General features: G+C 36.7%; 1 protein-coding gene across 7 annotated transcripts in view; it reads left to right on the forward strand.

Moving 5' to 3' along the window:
- The window catches only part of LOC101892199 (uncharacterized), a 54,396-nt gene that overhangs the window by 11,262 nt on the left and 21,562 nt on the right, over nucleotides 1-21,572 (forward strand). For 2 of the 7 annotated variants that reach the window (XM_011296639.3, XM_011296636.3), the window contains exons 2-7: nucleotides 10,394-11,786; nucleotides 14,822-14,974; nucleotides 15,042-15,182; nucleotides 18,066-18,180; nucleotides 18,246-18,442; nucleotides 19,229-19,708. In XM_011296639.3, the coding sequence (XP_011294941.2) occupies nucleotides 10,589-11,786; nucleotides 14,822-14,974; nucleotides 15,042-15,182; nucleotides 18,066-18,180; nucleotides 18,246-18,442; nucleotides 19,229-19,587 (2,163 nt within the window). In that variant the 5' untranslated portion in view covers nucleotides 10,394-10,588 and the 3' untranslated portion in view covers nucleotides 19,588-19,708. Of the gene's footprint in view, nucleotides 1-10,393; nucleotides 11,787-14,821; nucleotides 14,975-15,041; nucleotides 15,183-18,065; nucleotides 18,181-18,245; nucleotides 18,443-18,492; nucleotides 19,207-19,228; nucleotides 19,709-21,572 lie in introns of those variants that run through there. The other 5 variants (XM_020039051.2, XM_011296648.3, XM_005176045.4 and 2 more) reach the window with 4 other exon arrangements.

A 21,572-nucleotide genomic window follows, 5' to 3' on the forward strand; every position in this document is an offset into this window, starting at 1 on the left:
TCTCCCAATGTTTGCTTACATGAATTTCGAGTGAATGACATACCCACAATTTGCGAACATACAACACTGCCATGCACCCTATTTATTGGTCTTCTGTAGGGTAATTTGGTTGTCATAAAAACATGTTTGGCAGAAGGTAGGATATGGCTTAGAGTGAATCATTGATACATGTTTAAATAGCTAAAGTCTCTTTTAATTTTTGTTGTTATTTTCATGGGGGAAAACTTTTCGAGGACAAACTTCAGACATTGGTATTTGATGCGACTTCTTCGCTTTTTTCCCTCCTTGAACTCACAGATCGATGTTAAGGTTATAAACAATTGAAAGCATGACAACTTGATTAGCTTGTTTAAATAATTCCCTGAGGACATAAATAGCACATCTGCCTTCATATCATGCTTCAGAATAGTATGTTTTGAACTGAAAGTATGCATCTGGCAGCATTTTTAAGCAAAAGCCAGAACATCGTGGTAAACGAAATTTCTCAAATCAAAATACATCTATCTGCCTACTTAATTAATTAATTTTAGAAAAGGGCTAGACATTTTTTCAGAAGTTTAAACCCCGAAGACATTGAATGAATGCCGAAGAAAAACACCACTTTTGAGCCGATTTTAAAGAAAAAGTTATAGAAAACCACCATTCCAAAAAGGTTTTTCAAACAAAAGCCCCTTTCTCATTTGCATTCACTTTCGAATGAAGACACATACACGGGATCTGTACATTTTAATTGATTGCTCTACAACCCTGTACTTTAAGGTGAAGTTTCTGTAGATGTGATACCCTTGAAATGGAATAGAATCATTCAAAAAAATCAAGGTTTGGTCTTTGAATTACGATTTGTAGGGCTTATAAGAAATAGGTTTCATTTTAATTTCACAGCAGATCTTGGGCGTATTTTGGTGCTACTTTCGAATAACCCTCATATATACCAAAAAAGTAACAATCTCTAAAAAAATCGATATTTGACAAAGTAGGGACAAAGTGGGTCCAGTAGAAAAATCACAAATGAGTCCAAGCCTAAGTATACTATTTGCAACTATCCTAGATTTTTAATACACCGAACAAGCTTTATACGTTTCGACAGACATACCAATCTTTCTTCACAATGTCACTAAAATTTGTCTCAAAATTTCAGACAATTTTCTTTGAATGGAAAATAGCTTTGTGTTTAAAGCATCGTCACATCCATCATCAGAAGCAATGTCTAAGAAGAAACTGCTTCGAAGATTAATATGAAAATAACCATCATCCATCAAATTCATTATGTGCTCAAGTATCGAATCGTAAATATTCTTTCAAGAGAGTTTCCCGGTCTCCCGGTCTTGGAAATGTTGCAAAAACATTCATCAGGTTTAGGTTTGTGCTTGCGCCGTACATCTATCGGCAATCTAGTCCAAAGCACTGAAGCCCTCGTTGTTTGTTGATTCGATTGGCATTGTCGCCTGTTTTTTTTTTTCGAATCGCACTTTGCCACGCTATATGTCGTGTTGGTGCGGAAATTATACTATTCAAATAGCTCCAGCGCGAAACTCCATCGCTTTGCTCCTCTGCAGCGTAACCATAACATCGCAAATGTTGAGGTATGAAATGAGTAGTTCGTCTGGTTGTGCGGTTGTATGTGTGGCCACCTAGCCGTTACTCTGCTTCTATGCCAGCGTTGTCTTGGCGTCACATAGCACACCAATCAATGGCGAATCGCACAGATTACGTGTTTTTATTTCTGAGGAGAACATAAAGTCAAAGGACAAGTACTCCGCTTCACGCTCGGCAATTTATCTTTTTGACAATAGGCAGAGAATGAAATGCGGAAATCGATTCGGTTTAAAATGCAAACAATACGAATGACGTGCTGCACAGTGGGACGTTGATTGCTGAGGCATAACCTGCATTGTAAAGCCGTTCTCTATGACTGTCATCGGAAATTCAATTTATGGGGGCAGGTGTACAAATATTTACATTGTAATTTTTCAAATGAAATTCCAGGTAGTTATGGCCTTCTAGGCCCTATGTCAGATTTGTTTGGACGTACGACGTAGAATGCGTCAGCAAAAGTCATATAACATTAACCCCTGCATTGTGTTTCTGACATGCCTCTACCAACATCAACATTTCAGGAGTCTTTGAGATCCTTCGTTATCGTAAAAATGAACGCTAAAAACGTTTTATTTTTGATATGAAACTAAGAAATGTTCATTGTTTTCGAACGTTGCTTTAAAATGACATTGATTTGCAAGAGACAAGCAGGATATTGAAGGGTTTGAATAGAGTAATGAATCGTATGCCGGAACATAATACACTCACTCATATGTATGGCCCTGTTGACTTCAATTTGTTTTTGTTCTTGCTTTTGCTTAGCTCTTTTCTTGTATTTATTGTATTATTTGCGTTGTCTGTTAGTAATTTTTAGTATATTCAGGATTTTATGCAACGCTCTTGGATATGTCCATGGCGATATTGGACATTTCCGAATGTTTCCTTATGCTTCAATTATCACACACACACAAGCAATGGAAATGGAAATGGGCTTACGCCGGCAATTAACTGCTAGCAAAACGGCTGGTAGCACCGAAACACCACATCCAACAACAACAAAACAGCCTCGTCACCGAATAAATTGGTTGCCATTACCAAAAACCATTGCCATTTAATATAACTCTCGGTCTACTTGCATTTAGGGTATCGTGATGCCATTCCTTGTGAAAAAGAATAAACCATAATGAGTAGAACATCATGGGGAACCAGGTGGTGAACGAAGTGGGGGGGGGAAGGTGACGTGGTTTGTTATTTTGTAGACGAAACTATTCAATGTATAACCCACCCCTCTGCCATAAAGCACCAAGTCTGTCGTGGCATGCAACTTCTCTGCCTCGTTACACATCCGCCCTGTTTTTAGAATTTTGGCGCCCAAATCACGACACGTTGCTGACTCTGTGGCATTGGCCTTCGACTTGTTACAGTAGAAAGCCACCTCAAAGAAGAGCCTTAAATAATAATCCCCCATTATTTATGGTGATATTAGCAATCGCCGCACAGTATTCCGAATGTCAAATGAATGTTCGCTGAACATTCAGCCTAGGTATAATAATTTAAGTGTATAGGGCTCTTTGAAGTGTATCCTACCTTGCGTTTACAAAAGGTAGGAAAACAAAATTCATGTATGAAAAAAAACTAAATTTTTCCTTGTGGCATAGGCGTTCAGACAATTTGCAAATCACCATTGAAGAGCCAATGTTCGTGTTCACTTTTCGCTCCCTGGTTAATTTATTTGCCTTGTTATTTTATTTTTATAGCGATGTAGAATTGCTTTTATTTTACGTTTGATCGTAGTGTCAAAACTGTCAATAGTTTCTGTCTTTGAAAACTTCAAAGTAAAACGTAGTAATTACACCTTCGCTTCGAGACAATTTTCAATAAAAGAAAAAAACATCAGAAGAGTATGGGCTTTATAATGTGCCAGGACGATGATAATCCCCCAAAGTTTGGTTCTTTCATAGAAAATGCATGATAGAGTAAAAAGTAACAAGCCAGTATTGTGTGGTATTAAAATACAACTCTGATGCAACACAATTTGTCAGTTTTATTAGTATTCATTTTTATGAGGATTCAACCTACCAATTCCATTCACTACATGTCGAATAAATAATCCGACAAAAGCTTCACAATTATTACTCTATCACAACTATTACTCTTCTCTTGAAGGTTTTTTTTTTCGATAAATCCACCAAAGGGAGGAAAACCATAGAATGTGTTTGACAAATAATAAACGTTTTTCAAATCTATATATAAAAATCAATTGTTGTTCGTCGGTAATGGAATCATTTGAGAACGGCAGGACCAATTTGCAAAATATTTTGTACAAAGTTCGTCATACCCCGATTTAGGGTTTTAAAGAAATAATATTGACCACACCTACTTTCACTAGATTTATCTAAAATCCTTATATTTGCCAAAATAATGAAGATATCGGTTTGAACTTTATTACACGAGATACTGTTGAGATACAAAGTATTGGGAGCTGTGGAACTGATATATATATATATATCATGGTTGTAAGTCAACATTTGTAACAAAGTTTAGTTTTTTTTTAAAGAAAAAAGCTTAACTTTATGTCATATATTAGGTTCTTACAAATATGCATTTGTGTATAATACTACGAACCAGCATGGCGGTCCGGGTCAGCTAGTATACATATATTTTTGTTAGAAAATAAATATTTATTGCATTTTTGGAACTTAAGCAATGTGATGTGACGGCAAACGAAGACGACCTGTATCGCCTTGTTTAAAACAAATAGAAGAAAAACAAGTTAAAAATTATCACTCGGTTTTGCCTACAGATGTACACTGGTGGCCAAAACTAAAGCAACTTAAATCGCAAAGACAATAAATGTTCTGTAACTTTTACAAAAATAAACAAATCGTAATTATTTTTCCAGTTTTAAATGAGGGGTTTCATTCACTTTCAAGAAACTAAAAATAAAAATAAAAAAATAATTTTGAACGAAAAATAATATATGGAAAACTAAAATGACCCAATTTTTGCTTGGTCAAAACTAAAGCAACTTTTGATTTTTTATTTTAAAATAATTAAATTTTGGCTAGTAGTCGACAGCATAACCATTATTTTTGATAGCAGCTGCACACCTACGACGCATCGACTCTATAACACGCTCAATTTGATCCTTGGGTGTGCTTTCCCAGACACCCCGAATTCTTTAGAAAATGTTGTGCTTATTTATTTCCGAATCTTTCTTGATCTTCCTATCTACGATACTCCAAAGGTTTTCTAAGGAGTTTAGGTCAGGTGATTGTGCCGGCCATAACAAAACATGCATTTTTGACTCCCTCAACCAATATTTGACAAGTTTTGATACAAGTTTGGGATCATTGTCATGCTGAAACACCCAAATCAGCCGAATATTTTACTCAGCGTAATGGAACAACGTGATGTTAACATATCTTTGTAAACAAACCGATCAACAACTTCCTTTATTTTATGGATAGGCTCAAGTCCATAGAAAGAAAAACAGCGCCACGCCATTTTTGACTCTCCCTCATGCTTCACTGTACCTTTGCAATACTGCGGCTTGAGTCGTTCATTTTTTGGTCTTCTCACCGTAAAATTTTTCACATCTGAACCTTTAATATTAAACGTAGACTCATCGCAGAAATAATGTTTTTTCCATTGAGCTTGATTCAACTTAATATTATCGTTTCCGAAAGCCTTTTCGATTTTTTATAAACAGATATAAATGGTTTTTTGATATCCTTCGGTCATGCAGACCAGCTGCCACTACTCGTCTACGCACTGATCTCGAGCTTATATCCAATGATTGCTCTCTCACCAATCCAGTTGAACTCTTAAATAGTTGTTTTTTATTTCTCTCACAATTTGTGGATCAGTACGGGCTGAAGTTTTTCACGGCCTTCATCCGTTATGGACTGTTACTACTGATCCAATTTCAAAAAACCGACTTAGTATACAGAAATAATTTTGAAATCACATAAATATTTATGAAATATTTCTAGGAAATCATTTTCTGTGATATGTTGTTTTGATAGTCACTGATAATTTGCTGTTTTATTCAGGTACTGTATTTGCTTCTAGCCATTTTTAAAATTTTTTTGGGCAGTACTTAAAAAAACGAAAAGAAAAACACATACTGTTGTAAAAAACTTCTCAAAAGGATTTATAACAAGCGAAATTGTCGAAGGAAGCAAAAGTAAAAACAACTGAAATTGCAGCGGTTATATGAATGTACAACAGAGTTGCTTTTGTTTTGTCCAAGCCAAAATCGGGTTAATTGACTTTACCATACGTTATTTTTTTATATAAAAATGAATTTTGGTTTTTTGTTTTAGGATTTTAAAAAGTTAATAAAGTACCTAATTTAAAACAAGAAAAACTTTCTTATTTTCTTAATTTTTAAAAAAGTTACAGGGCATTCATTCTCCTTGTAATTTCAGTTGCTTTAGTTTTGGCCACCAGTGTATATCCTCAGTCCATTTGCGATTGTTTTAATATATTTTTTACTTTTGTTGTGATTATACAAACTGTTGACCCTCTACGACGTAGATTCGGGAGGAATGGGCCAATATTGTCCATTTCGTATCGGACCTACATAAATATCATCTAAATATTGTGACGTGCTAGGTGTTGACTACATTGGTTACTTCCATCACAATTTTATGCGAAATCATAAATTCCATAGTCATCTTAGGTTTCGGGTTGAGATAAATATTTAGATATGGCATGTTGTAAAGAATCCCCGACTTGTTTCGCATGTTATGACAGATGAAAGTATGGCAAATTGTGAAATTTGAGGAGAGTTGGATGTTTATTTCGCGTTTTGTTTTTTTCAAAATCTTGAACCCTATGTATGGGCGAGTTACCAGAAGGAATGGTCCGATCTCTACCATCTTTATACTAGATCATGTGTTAATGGAATTATTGAGATGTACCAAGTCTGAATGGAATCGTATGTTAATTTCGCGGTTTATGATATGATATTGACCTAACACAGATGCAAAGATTAGGATTTCTCATTCGGTGCAGTAAATTATTTTCTTTGAAAATGTTGAAATTTTGTGGGGGAGGTGCCATAAAGAGTGGACCGGTATTGCCAACTCTGAACTCGAACTACGTTAGATAATAATATTACGATGTACCAAGTTTGGATCAAATCAGATACTCCCTTCGAGAGTTATCGTGTGCACCAGCAAGATAGATAGATGGAGGGACATCGCCAGATCGACTCCAAATGTCCTGCAACGGATTTGGTCCGAAGATACCTAGGGTCTAAAAGGGCTATTTCGATGAGGCACGTTTTGGCCGTATCAAATGATATATACCCCTTCTAGCCACATGTCTGAGGGTATAAATATTGGAAATCTAATGCAGAGGGCGTATGATTTATTTCCCTAACACGGAATGCCCAGTTGGCGTATGAATATTTCCTTTTTTTAATTTCCGACAAGTATATACTTTTTTAATATAAATTATCACTGTAGCACAATGTCGAAATTTTTCTTGATAAGAGAAAACTGGCTGTTATATTGTTGTCTACTCGATCTATCCCAAAACGGAAACATTTATTCTTCCCACAAGGTGTAATATGAATTTAAATTTTAACAGAATTTGAAAATTTGTAGGTGAATGCTATGTCCTATCATGGTACAACTAGGATGTAGAACAGCTTCTTAAAACAACTGAAATACAGTCCTGAGACTGTCAAACTATATGCGACAAGTTTTTTCTTTAAAAAAATATGGTCCCAACTTTTCGATCTTTTAATTCCATGGTAAAAGTGGTTACTATCATTAATGCGCGCCCCGCAGTTTTGTTTTTATTTTTCAAAACAATAAATACATGAAAAAAATGGAAGAAAAAAATTGTAATCAGCTGGTGGCTCTACACCCTGGAAATGATGAATGCCATCGACAACAAACAAACAAATATCTCAATTTCGCATTTTACAATTGAAAGTAATAAAGTGCTGTGTGAACTGCGAGGACATATGCTTTCCGCAGGATTTGGAATTGCCTAAATCAACACTCGAATTATAGATGTCGAGTGTTGGCCGACGTTTCTGGCAATATATTCATGGTCGATAACCAGCGATTGCGAAATTTAGAAAATAAATCCAGGTGTACTCTTCAAACTATATGGGGAATTTCAAGTTAGGCCTACATATGTGTGTGCTCTACATACACACACATGCACAAAAAGATGTTTTTATACTCAACAAAATGTACGCGCAACGACGAGTGAGTGACGACGTGAATGAGGAAGGAAGTGTTCTCGCATACGTCACTTGGCCGAGCGCCAAGAGAGATGATGGTGGCACCCAGAGAAAAGGAAAGAACTAGATATCTTAACATTGCATCGCATTAAAGCAAAATGTATGCAAAGTAAATCTGACAATTCCTTTTTAGTATTCTTCTTCCACGTATTGCATGTGGCATATACATGCATTTATTTTGTTGAAACCGTATCAAAGTTCAAGCCACGACATTGCAATGCGCCAAACGTAGAACACTGTCATACACACATACATACATTTGTTTAGAAGTATGTATGCAACATTTTTAATGCGCTCAATTTTTTCCACTACAGGACCTACTAATGTTGCTGTCAAAAAAAAAATACAAAAAATAGAAAATAAAAAAACGTGGCCTATTTAGGGTCGGCCAGTAAGCCCATCTGACAACTACATTTGCTGTCAAAAGTCATACTTTGATTTGAAATTTAAAGAGAATCGAATAGTACTAGTCCAAATTGTTGTCTAAAGTAAACTTCTTGGCCTATAATATGAAGGCCTAAAAACAATTTGGTTCCCACTTATTTATCGGTGCTGTAAAACGCACTTTCAATTCCGTTGATGAAAGAAACTGTTTAAAAGAATTTATTGTAAACATGATGGATGCTTCCCGGCCAAAATTAACATTTTTTACCTTGGTCTGAAATTCTGTGAGTTGTCAACACTGTTTTGTGTAACAGCATTACCATGGCGTATTTACAAGGTGACAAGGTAAGGTAGCTGTTGCCTTCTTTTTATACCCTCAGTCATATGGCTAGAGTATATCATTCGAAATAACGGTTTTAGACCCTAGAGACCAAATCCGTTTCCAAGAAAATATTTCACTGCTCAGAAAGAAAAGGGATAATCCGACTTTGTTCCAACTTCGCATATCCTTATATTTGCACCAGTGCTAGGTTAGGTGCGAAAATTGGCAATATCGGCCCACTTCATCAAGTACCTCCCCCACAATGGGTTAACAAATTTCAAATTACACACATTACAATATTTTTAATAACTCTATGCCTGGTGTGATGATGGAGTATATCAATCCACTACTTCCGGTACCTTCCCCACAAAGGGTCAAAATTGTTAATACCCTTGAAGCTCATAAGACGTGGAATTAACATCCGATTCCATGTAGACTTGTAACATCTCAATATTTCTATCAACACAAGGTCTGTTATAAAGGTGGGGGAGATCGAACTATTCCTTATGTTACCTCCCCCACAAAGGGTCAACATTTTTAATATCCATGAAACTCATAAAACGCAAAATTAATATCCGATTCCATTCAGACTTGGTACATCTCAATATTTCCTAACACAAGATCTGTTTTGAAGATGATATATATCTGTGTACTCCTTCCTCACATACAAAGGGTCACAATTTTCAATTGGGAAACAAGTCGGCGAAAATGGAATACTTCCGTCGACTATATCTGTACCTCATGCACATATTAACATTTTCTAAATATTATCACATATCTTAGACAAAGTGAAGTAACCAAAGTAGTCCAAACTTGGCAGGTTGCAATATTTATATCATATTTATTAAGGCCCGAGACAATATGGACAATATTGATCCACTCCTTCCGAATCTACTCCACAATTTGAATAATCATAACACATGTCAAAATATTTAAATAATCGAAAATTGGCTGATTGTCTATCGGCTAAGCCGATTGACACTTTTTTACTTGTTTATTTAAAATTTTATTAAAAATATTTCTTTTTGGGCAAAATATACATTTGCTACATTGAGATGTTGAATTCTGTGAAATTCTCCTTTTGATGGAATTCACGTCGAAAACTTTTGACAGCAAGAAAAGAGTAAGTCCTAAATTCGCCTTCTTTGCGAGCTTATTAAATATGGGGTACGCGGTCGAGGTTTACACTACAAAACCTTAACACATTATGTGAATACTGTAGTCTCGGTTTCGGATCTTGACAAAAATCGATATAACAAATAATATAAAGAAAAAAGCCTATGTTTGATTATTTTGTCGATTTTTTATAGTCCCAATAGTTTCTAACTAAGCAAGAGGTTAAAGATGCCTGTCGGTTTGAAATTATAGGCAATTTCAATTTTTTTTTTCAAAATGTCTGAGGTAATTCGGGACATCAGCAGTACTTAATGTGTATTTAATTCCTTAATGGACCATTGGACAAGCCCAAATACTTGGAACGACATTTTGCCACCTTTTTTTGTAAAAACTTAAACTTTAATGTCATTGCCTTGGCAAGAGGTGTCCCTTAATGCGATATCCGGTCAGAGGAATATGACGACAATGATGTCACTTCGGTGGCTACGACGATTCCTGCCGGTGCTAATTGTACCTGGGTGCATAATCTAATTTGGGTCGGCGCTTCCACACTTTGGTTTGTTTATAGTTCAAGGCTCACGTTTCACTTGTTCAGCCCCTCCCTCCTCCAAAAACGAGTAGTGCGTCATGATATTCAAGAGTAAAATATGTAATTTGGCTAATGGCGGAATGAGCACTTAACAGAGCTCTTCTTAACAGGGTGTTTAAACTGTTGATGGCAATGTAAAGTTGGATAAACAAATAAATGTGTGCCGTTTCCATTACAGGTAGCCGGAAGCCGACAGGCGTCATCTTCGGGATAACTACTCTGTGACTTACGCAATTGTTCTCGCATTGTTTCCACGGCGCAGGGATAACGTCAGCATTTACTATACCCACGGACACAGCTGGACAACTTGTATCTGAGAACAATACGACCGCAAGGACAACAGCATGGATGAGGAACACGACGACGAAAGAATATGAAATTCAATGGGGCTTTAAAGCCCCGCCACGGAGCCTCCATCGAAGGAAGCTCCCCTGGTGCTGGACAATTGCGAAAGCATCGCGTTAAACAATATCCCCAAGATATTTGTGGCAATGCTCAGAGCGAGTCGTTGCCCCAGCAGCAACAGCGATACCCGCACCATCACCTGCACCACCCCTTCGGCGACATCGAATGTGGTGTAAAAAGCGAAGAAATCAACACGACTTCCATCAGCAGCAAGGATAATAGATTCAAGAACTTACTCTCAAAGGAACGGCAACATCAACAGGCGCAGCATCTTGGCAAGCACCCTGATGAGCAGGGAATGGGCAATGATGCAGCACGAATGAGACCTCAGATTTTTACTCAACCAAGCAGGATCACATCGGTCACAGTGGCACAAAAACTAACATCGTTTATGGGTAGTGGCAGTCGGGGCACCGTAGCGTGGCGACAGGCTAGCGGCGCTCTGGGCGGGGGCGGAAGTCACGAAATACACGCCGTTATTATACCCAAACAAAAGCAACAACTAATCATCACAACGCGACAAGAAAAGGAACACGGCAACAACCGCAACAACAACAACAGCGACATCCAAAGAACCAACTCGCCTAACAACGAAAATACAAAGCGTCCAAAAGCCATAGCTACCAGTCGTCCCAGTAGAACAGCTACCAACCCTGTGACCAATAACTTTGACGACGACGACAACAACAAGAACAAGAAGTTAAAGGCTAGCTCGAAACTCTTGGAAATCTGCGACTGGCGTGCACTGCCCTTCCCGTCTGTAATATTTTCCAGATTATTTGAACAATTTGCCTTATTGCTGCTCTGGTTCGGATTGTTAATGCCCACGACCGGAAATACAGTTAGTGGCAACGGCAGTGGTATTCGGAACGGGCATTCCGCTTCTCGTGTCACGAAATATAATAGAATAGCGAAAATTATGCGTATCCCACAATCGTTAATGGCCTCATTGAAGCGCATTTGTTTTAAAAATGCGTTCCAATCACGTTTACCGCTCACCACCACCGCCATCACAACCGCCCCGACAAAATCATGCGCCCTTACGTACCTGCTGCTGTCCTGTGCAGTGGCAGCAGTTCTGCTGCCGCAGCAGGTTTTGGCGGACGACGGCGATAACTTCTTCTCGCCCAACGGCATTGTCATCGGAGAAACAACAACTGAATTTGGTGAGTATACGCATCGGACGCATCCATACGTATGTACGTACGATGTAGTTTTTGTTTATACATATTTACATCGAGATCTTTTTCATAGTTATTGAACAAAGAATATGTAATAATTATTGGTGACCATCTTCAAAGTTTATTTGGAGAGAGTTTTTCAAGTCTTTTCGTGAGAGTTTTTCACTTATTGCACGATGGGTCTTCTTATTTGTTGAAGGCAAAAGTTTAAAAATGTGCTTTTGATTTCTCTCCTTCTCTGGTTTCACCCCAGATTTTGCTTTCTATATAAAACACGAACTTTATGTTCTATAACGGTGGCCAAACTTATTAACCAGGCCATGATCCTCGAAATACTCATAATAGACCCTATAAAGTATATATTCTGGATCAGCGTAAAATTCTAAGACGATCTAGCAATGTCCTCCCGATATTCGGTATTTTCATAATTTTAGCGACATTATTTACGGAATCGTTTCAAATTTCGTATTTAAAGTTCGTAATGGGTACTACAGGCTATGTTTGAACATTTTAAATCTGAATTTTGATATGGAGCTAGAGTTTACCAAAAATTACAAATTCAAATTCATTTTTTGCATGCCGTAGGAAATCTATTGCTTGATCGAGACATTAAAAGGCCGTATGCATTTTGTCCCATATTTACAGTTTTATGTCTCGATTGGTCTGTAATTGCGACCTGTAGAGAAACTGCAAAATCAGGACAATTTACTTTTTTTTGGTCCATTTCAACCCTTAAATATTTGGTCCGTTTCAACCCCAACAACAATAGGCTATTACATAATTTTTAACCAAATCAAACATACACATAGTGGTGTAGGGTATAAAAACACGCTAAATTTACAGGTGGCATAATAATATGTGCATATTATTTGAAGAAAGTCGTTGTTAATTAGAATAGAGTCCAATCTCCCTCTTTGATTGTCAAGTCTATCCCTTTTTCTGTGAGAAAAGAAACACGACCGCTTCGTTAGGGTGCTATTTCAATTCTGATTTTATTTAAAAAATATGTTTCTTAAGTGCTACTGAAACTAAATTAACTTAACCTAATCGCAGCCACACAATTATTCTTATCTATTCTAATATTGAATGGAGAACATTGCGGGGCTGCTTGACATCTCATTCAAGTGGTCTCGTGCATCTACTGAGCGCATCGATATCTGTGCGTGTGGGTCATAACCTTTATTATCTCACACATTATCGTACGCGTCAGCGCACAAGATCACTGAATTGTTCACATGTGGTATTTCATGGCGGCTGGGAAATATGTAATTTTAGAATATTTATTGTTTATTGCTAGATTTCCCCAGCGCGTCAACCGCACTCAAAAGTATGTACAAAGTATTTTGTACAGTCGTAATGACCATTTTTATAGAAAATTTTAGGACAAACAATATTTTCACAGAACTCATCGTTTTCGGAAAAATTCTGACAACTAAAAATGGTGATCTTTTACCCCGATTAACAGTTTTTGCAGACGTGGAATTACTGGCGATTTTATGCAATTGAACACCCTTTTCTTATTATTTATTTTGACTGTACCATATATACGTTTTAATTTCACTTTCACCATGCCCACGTCTGCCTAATTCCTAAAGTTTCAATAATTAGTGATTGAAAATGAATCCTAAAGACCTAAATAAACCTCACAAGAATAACTAAAACGATGAAATCAAATTAAAACGAGTGTAGGCAAAACAATATGTAGTTCTTAGTAGGTTTAGGCTTAGTTATGCCTCCTGTTATTATGCCATGATAACAATCGTCTTAGACGTTGCAAAAACTTCGTTGACAAACTTCTTCGACAACCTTTAAAAGATATTACAACAAAATTTAACTGCTGATGCGATTAAATTGCTGGGATTGATTATTCGAATAAAATCGGAATCCTATTTTTGGGGTTATACAAAAAATTGCATTGAATTTTAGCCACTTATGGCCATCCGTTCGTCTGTGGAAATCACTCTAGCTGTCGAACGAATTGAAGTAGGTCGATAAAATTTTACTCAAAAGTGTGTTTTGATATTGAAAATTAAATGTACTGAAAATGGGCTACATAGGTCGACATTTAGTTCGGTATTTTGATGATTTTAACGACACAGGTCACCCGAATCGTTTCAAATTTGGCAATGATAGTTCGTAATCGGTGTTACCGATTGTGACGGAAAATTGGCTATGCAGGTCTACGTCTACGTGTTAGCCCCCATATAACAGCTCCTCCCTATATCAGATATTTTGGTGTTTTTAGTGACATTATTCCCCGGAATTTCGTATTTGAAGTTTCTTATAGGTGCTATAATCTATGACAGAAAATTGCCTATGCAGTTCCAGGGACTGGATTCTTGTTCTATGAAAATATGAAATGAATTTCCATTATAATATTTTTCATTTGACATTTCTTTCCTCTATAAAAGTTTTCATTTCACATTTTCATAGAACAAAAAAATAGAGGCTCAGGTCTTCGTATAGCCCCTAAATATCGGTACCTCCCTATATTCGGTATTTTGATCATTTTAACTACATTATTCTCGGGAATTGTTTCAAATGTCGTATTTGCACTTCGTAATGGGTACTGCCTGCCGGTGACTCCAACACGTCTTCGTATAGACCCCAAAATAACAGTAACTTTCTAAATTTAGTATTTTTAAGATTTTGATAGAATTTTAAACGGATTCTATTATTTTTTTAATTTCTAAATTCGTTTCAAATGGGTGAGTGTATTCAACTTACTACTTTTTAATTGTTATTACTATTTTTAGAGAAATTTATAAATCTATAAAACTTAGAATTTGCCTTTCTTTTGTTATATAATCGTAAACGACACAACAATAAATGATTATATATTAAACCATCCCATACTCTAAAGTATTTATTTTGGTTAAAAAATAATGGGTACGTTATAAAATCGCTTATTATAAATGTAGAAAAAATAATTTACATGGCACTCTTACAGGATCAAAGAAAAGTAGTAACTTGCACACTTTTTAGCTGATTTCTAATCTTGTTTTTCTTCTTATCCTCAGATTATGCTAGCCGTGGTCAAAAGAAGTTCGGTGACAAATGTGATAATACGTTGGAGTGCGGTTTTCCTGGTTCTATCTGTGATACTAAAAAGAAGTCATGCCAATGCACAGAAGACTTGCCCGTGACAAACCATTTTGACAAATGCGGAAAAGGTAAGTCCACGCAAGGCAGCATTTATCTGATTCATTCTCACATTTCTTTCCTCTATTGCATCTTTAGAGGCAGCTGTCAACGAATCCTGCTTTTTCAACGAGCAATGCGAAGTGAAATATTTCCAGACCGAATGTCGTGACGGTCGCTGTGTGTGTCGATTCGACATGACACCGATATGGCTGAAAGACGGTTCCGTAGAATGTAAAGGTAAGCAATTTGCTGAATTCTCCTCTATGATGAACGGACAAGAGTGCCCCCATTTGTCTCAACACTCAATTTCTTATGCCGATGATAGATAACGAACCCTTGGTTCAAGTGTTGCTTGAAGAGGATTCATGAATGTGGCCGAGAAATTAAATTTACTTATGCCAAGGCCAAAAGGCAAGATACGCATTATTAGACAAAAATATTGGATTAAAATGAACATCGGTCGTCATTTGTCGCCGATAGCAGTGGTCCGCAAGATACTTTGACCAATTTGCCATGTTGTACGTATGTGTCGGTATTGACGTGTTTTCCCATTAATCATGTGCGAGAATGGTCAATCCCAATGCAGTGGCATAGTAATCTGGATCAATGGTTATTGTTTTTGTTCCTTAACAATATGTCAGTCAGTCAGTCAGTCATAACAACAATGAATTATGTCACACGACATAACAACATTCAAGACATCTCCCTCCGAATGTATGCCTTCAAATTATATATTTCATTTTTCAATACTATTATCTGTTATAACTTGCGAAACAAGTCGGCGTTTCTTTATAACTTGTTATATATAAATATTTCTTTCAACCAGAAACCTGAGATAAATATGGAATTTATGATTTCGCATAAAATTGTATATAAATGTTCGATCTCCTTCAAATTTTGCACATACCGATATTTTTATCTGTATTAGATGAAGTATGAAAATGGAATACTTCGGCCGCTATAGGTGTTACCTGACGTATATTTCTACATTTTCCAAAAATTGACACATATCTTATGTAGTCCATATAGTCCATATATCTGGCACGTTGTAATATTTATATCCGTCTTAGGTCAGATACGAATTGCCCAATATTGGCCAACTGCTTCGGAACCTGCCCCATAAATCAACAGTTTGAATAATAATAACTCAAGCCTGGGGGTATACAGTTGCCGGCAAAACCGAGTGATACTATTACACTACAAATTATGCCAATAATGATCCTTTGCGATTTTTTACCTTGAAAGTCTTGAATATTTAATTGTTTTGTTTCTAAACCTCTACATTTTATCCCATTTTGAATATAGGAATTTTGTTTTTAATTTAGTTCGTAAAGATTTTGTAATCCATAGACTTAAGAATCCATGCCATCCATATTATTATGTATTTAAGGTTGTATGTGAAACTCGTACGAGTATGAATAAGTTCAGTTTCTAAACAACATGAACATGACGCAACACATGTCACATTGATTAACATTTCTGTTGGCGCTTGATAACAAAAATGATGCAAATTTAATTATTAGAAAACAATTTCTATGCAATTCTTTTAAGTAAACAATTACGCGAATTGAGTCGCTGTGCGTCACACTCACAGATTTAAATGATTAACTTATTTTGTTTTATTTCAATGTTCTATACAATTTCAGATTATCGAATTACAAATTAAAAGTCATTGTGATCGATCGCGGGAAATGTCGCACATCAGTGTATTGCTATAATACTATGGTATTATTACATGTGGATGTAATATTGACTGAGGGAGATCATACATCGAAACAGATACATATATCCATGGTAGGAGAATGCAGTTAGTCGCATTTTGAATTGAAAATTTTGAATGAAAAATAAGTAAAAAAAACATTAGGTTCGGACGGGCCAAACTTTTAATACCATCCACCTTGGGGTAAAGGAAACATTAGAAGAAATGTGGCAAACACCATCAAAATGGAAGCCATTATGACCAACAAATGCCAATTTTTAGACAAATACGTGAAGAAATGTGGCAAAAAAATTAAAATACCGAATATTGGGAGGTACCTTTATATGGGGGCTATACCTAAACCTGGACCCATACATGCAATGTTTTGCCACACGCACAGGGACCCATTATGACCTACAAGTACCCATTTTCAAACAAATCCGTTAAAGAATGTGGCATAAATAATCAAAATGCCGAATATCGGGAGGTACAATTATATGGGGACTATACCAGAACGTGGACCGATATATCTCATTTTCAATACCAAGCATCCTAGACACAATACAAATAGTTCTGCTAAACGACAAATAATGTGGGCTGTATCGTGATTTCAACAGACAGACAGACATCGTTATATGAATATATATACTTTATGGCGTCTACGACGAATATTTAAGGATGTTACAAACGGAATGACAAAGTTAATAGACCCTCCTTTCCAAGGTGGAGGGTATAAAAATTATTCAAATTTGTAAATATTTTTGAAAAACCCATATTATCCTCCGAATAACCGAAAAATCTACTTATATTTGAAAAAAAAAATTAATTTTTGACATATCAATGTTCTTAAGCGTTGATGCATCTACCTGTATTCCACTATCATGCATATATCCATGGTACGAGGAAGTAACCCTCATCTGTCAAAACATGCGCACATTTTTGCATGTATTCTTTAAAACCACTTTCGTTGAAAAAATTGGAGAATTATTAAAATACCGTGGTTATAAGAAAACGTGGACCTATATTGGCAATGTTCTGTCACAAAGAGTAAAACCTATTTCGAACTCTAACTTCCGAATTTTAACAAATTCCGTTAGTAAATGTGCCTTAGATCGTCACTTGCCCACTGACAAAATACACATGTGTACAAAATGTTAGCCTTCTATCTCCATTCGTCCGAAAAATAGCATGATTACAGACGGAAACTTAAGGCTAATAAGGCCTTGGATAAAGATAAGTAGTTTTGTGACGCATCATCGATGGAATTGACAATCTAAACGCTTTTAAAGCGTTTTATTAAAACATATTCGATGTAAATGAGGCTTAGTATTGCAGAAGTCAAGTCAAGTCAACTGGGGTTTGCAGTTGTACCATGCTTTTGTTTTATTGCAGATATCCCAAATAAACATATTTATTTCTAGGTCGCCAGGATAAGAAGGGGCCCGAAACCTACATAGATCCCGCCATGATTGGTGTTCTCATTGGCATGGCTCTGATGTTCATCATCATATGTGTGGTTCTTCGTCTCTTTAGCCAGTAAGTATGATGGTGCACCTCGATTAAGAATCGATTTAATTGCTGTCACCGTTTTCTGTCCACAGAGCTCGATGGCGGGAAAATCGGACTATCTTCAACACTCCGAACCCACGACTCATGAACGTATCGTTGCTGCGCGAGAGTAAACTTCTGCATGGTCAGGAGCGGAGGGGATCACGCATGTCCGTCAGGGCACCATCACGACAACCAAGTATGGCTTCTTTACGTCCACACTCACCAAATCCATCGTTAGGTAAGGCAGGTTCGTATTCAATGCACCCCAATTGCACCTAATTTTCTCTTACAATGCAGCTCACAACAATTTCCCCTTTCTCGTCGTCGTTCGAACAAATATGCATACATACAGATGTACATATATATTTTTTGAACGGCATACCAATTTTTAAAGCTTACTTCCATGAATGTATGTATGTATGAATGTACATAAAGCCGGAAAGTGCGCGCATGATCAGAACCATAAAACCTCATATCCTCGGATATAAACAACATTAATGCAGACATTTTTTGTGTGTGTGTGTGTGTGAGAAAGAGAGAGATAGACTACACCAAATATTAGGCAGCGATATAAATATGTGTACATGTTTTCTTTCATTTTCGTTTTGCAAAGCTTAACAGCTATGCGAGGGGTAAATCCAGATAGCCCTAAACATAACTCAGTTTAAAGTATTTTTTTCGCAAGAGTCGAATTGTTCTGGTTTTAACAAATTCGGACACTAAATGTGCCAATTTCAACATTTGTTTGTGTGAATCTCTTTAAGGTTACCAAATAAATAGTAATAGTTTCAAGAAAATAGACCGATTTACAGAAATCCGATCCGTGCCCCTTGACCGCATATCAAGTCGCCCGATCAAATGGTGTTATACGAACATGTAGATGCAGATATTTTGCAATCGTTACTTGCCTTATCGAAATTACTTAGATTTAAACTTATTTACAATGTTTTTAGTTGGCCGTTTTTAACGCGAAATATCCCGAATTTCGATCGGGTCTTTTTGTTGCCCCCTTATTAATGGCTTCCGTTTGCAGGACGAATGACCCGTTCCAAGAGCAATACTCGTTCCAGCGATTCACGTGTTAGTGATGCTTCAAACTGCTCACGCTTGCTTGAGCACAGTCATACAGCCAACACACATCATCATATCGCGCACCCACATCCGAACTCCTCAAATATAACAGCCGCTGCTGGTCATGCCACGCCACACACCAGTGGCATACACAGTGCCAGTGTGTCCCCTCACTCGTCGAATGCAATATCGCCGACACCAACACCAACACTGACCGCCACCATAGCCTATTCCAGTCAAAGTCCGACGACTGGTACTGCCTGTAGCACGAACATAAAGCCACCGCCGCCAACGGTCAACATAAAACCGAATAAATTTTAAAGGCCATTGCCAATCGTCATTACCAAATCCACCTTTTACTAAACCACAGTGGATGGTTGGTTGGTTGGTTGAGGCGACATCGAAAACAAAAGCCTATCCGATGCGATGTCCCTGCGAAGAGGTATGGTGTTCCGTTGGGATCTCCTCAACAAACCCACCTATTAATTTCTCACCTGCTCCCTTCTCAAAGTCTATCTATCGCTCTCTACTGCTATGACGATCGTAGAATCTAGAATTTCCACGTAGTCTTGACCTGAATCGTAGCTAGTTGTATCTGGAACATAGACCTTGTCCAGCTATTGTAGTGGCCAAACTGTGTCCCTATGTTTGAAGACACCAAAGTAAAACTCTTTGTTTTTTAGTTTCCACACCAAACCACACTCCACTTTAGCTCTGCTAAAGCCTCACTCATCCAAGCAGACACAAACCCGATCAGCTGAAGACCTCACCCACACTTAAGCCGATATACATAGCTTCTCAAATTCTATTCCTTTGCGTTCTCTTAACCTTAACACCGCTTAATACCCAATCACCGCTCTGTGACACAATCATCTACACACATTATACGCCTGTGCAATGTGGAGACGACGAAAGGCTAAATCGGATCATAAACCAATCAAAAGACCAGATAAAATAGTTCTTAAATATCAAACTTTTGTGTATTTATCTATTAAGCATTTTCATTACGGACAAATACAAGAGCAAACCATTTTCCTGAAAAGCAATAGTCGGAAGATAAAATATTAAGACGGGAGAAAGAGGAACAAAAAATGATATTTTCAATGATAAATTTACAAACATTCTGGTGATTGTCGGGACGACTTCTTTACAGTAAGATATTTTGATACTTGTGCAATAGATTACAATACATGAACTCTAATGCCTTTCGTTTCTGAATGGAAGGCATATGCCTTTATGGAAAAAAATAGGAAGTATCGAAATGTCATTTTCGTCACTCCAGCGTCCATAAATACAAATTCATTTCGATTGAAGTTTGTCCAATATCGATTGCGAGTACTGGACCAAGGCGGTTAGGTCTGACTTTGTTGGATGTATCGTTTTCCTATTCAAATGATCTGCATCATCATTATTATTGATTAATTGAAATGAAAGCATTTTTGCACAATTCGAAAATACGTTTAATCGAAGGTGCAGTTATATGGGAGCTATATGTGTTATATCAGTGATTAGACCGCTGTGTGATGGGCCAAAAAAGGATGGCTTTATAGACTTCTCAGCTTTTCCATAGAAAATAGAGTATTTTATATCAAATAACATTGCTATAAAGTGCATGATATCACTTCGAGGAGGATTATATTATATTTATTATATATATATATATATATATATATATATATATATATATATATATATATATATATATATATATAGAAAATGGAAACGAAAGTCCCGAAATTAGAAAATGGAAACGAAAGTCCCGAAATTCACTCCATTTAGACTGATATTATTTATAATTTGCACAGTAAACCTAAAATCGGATTAAGGATATGTATGGGAGCTAAATCCAATTCTTAGCCACTCTCGATAAAATTTGGCAAAGGTATTACTGACCTCTTTAAGATATCTGGTACCAAATATCATTGTTATCGAATACATATTACGATATGGGAGCTATAGCTATATCTGAACCGATTTTCTCCCAATTTGCTGTATTTCTTCTAGACTAAATTCGGTCGGATATACCAAAACGTAGGAATTTTTGAAATATCGGTTCGGTTGAAAATATGTATGGGAACTACATCCAAATCGGAACCGATCTTGAAAAAATTGGCAGAGGTATTTCTGGGCTGCATATATATGACGAAAAATGTTTCTGCACAACATCGAAATGTAAAATTCCTGAAACATATTTTAGTATTTTATCTTTTTTTTTGTTTGCACTATGGGCTGACAATCGAGACATTAATTACGCCATGACGGGTTCATCTTATCTGTTACGGTTCGTCTTATCGAATACTTGGGAC

Source organism: Musca domestica, unplaced genomic scaffold, assembly GCF_030504385.1.
Source record: "Musca domestica strain aabys unplaced genomic scaffold, Musca_domestica.polishedcontigs.V.1.1 33, whole genome shotgun sequence".
Lineage (NCBI taxonomy): Eukaryota > Metazoa > Arthropoda > Insecta > Diptera > Muscidae > Musca > Musca domestica.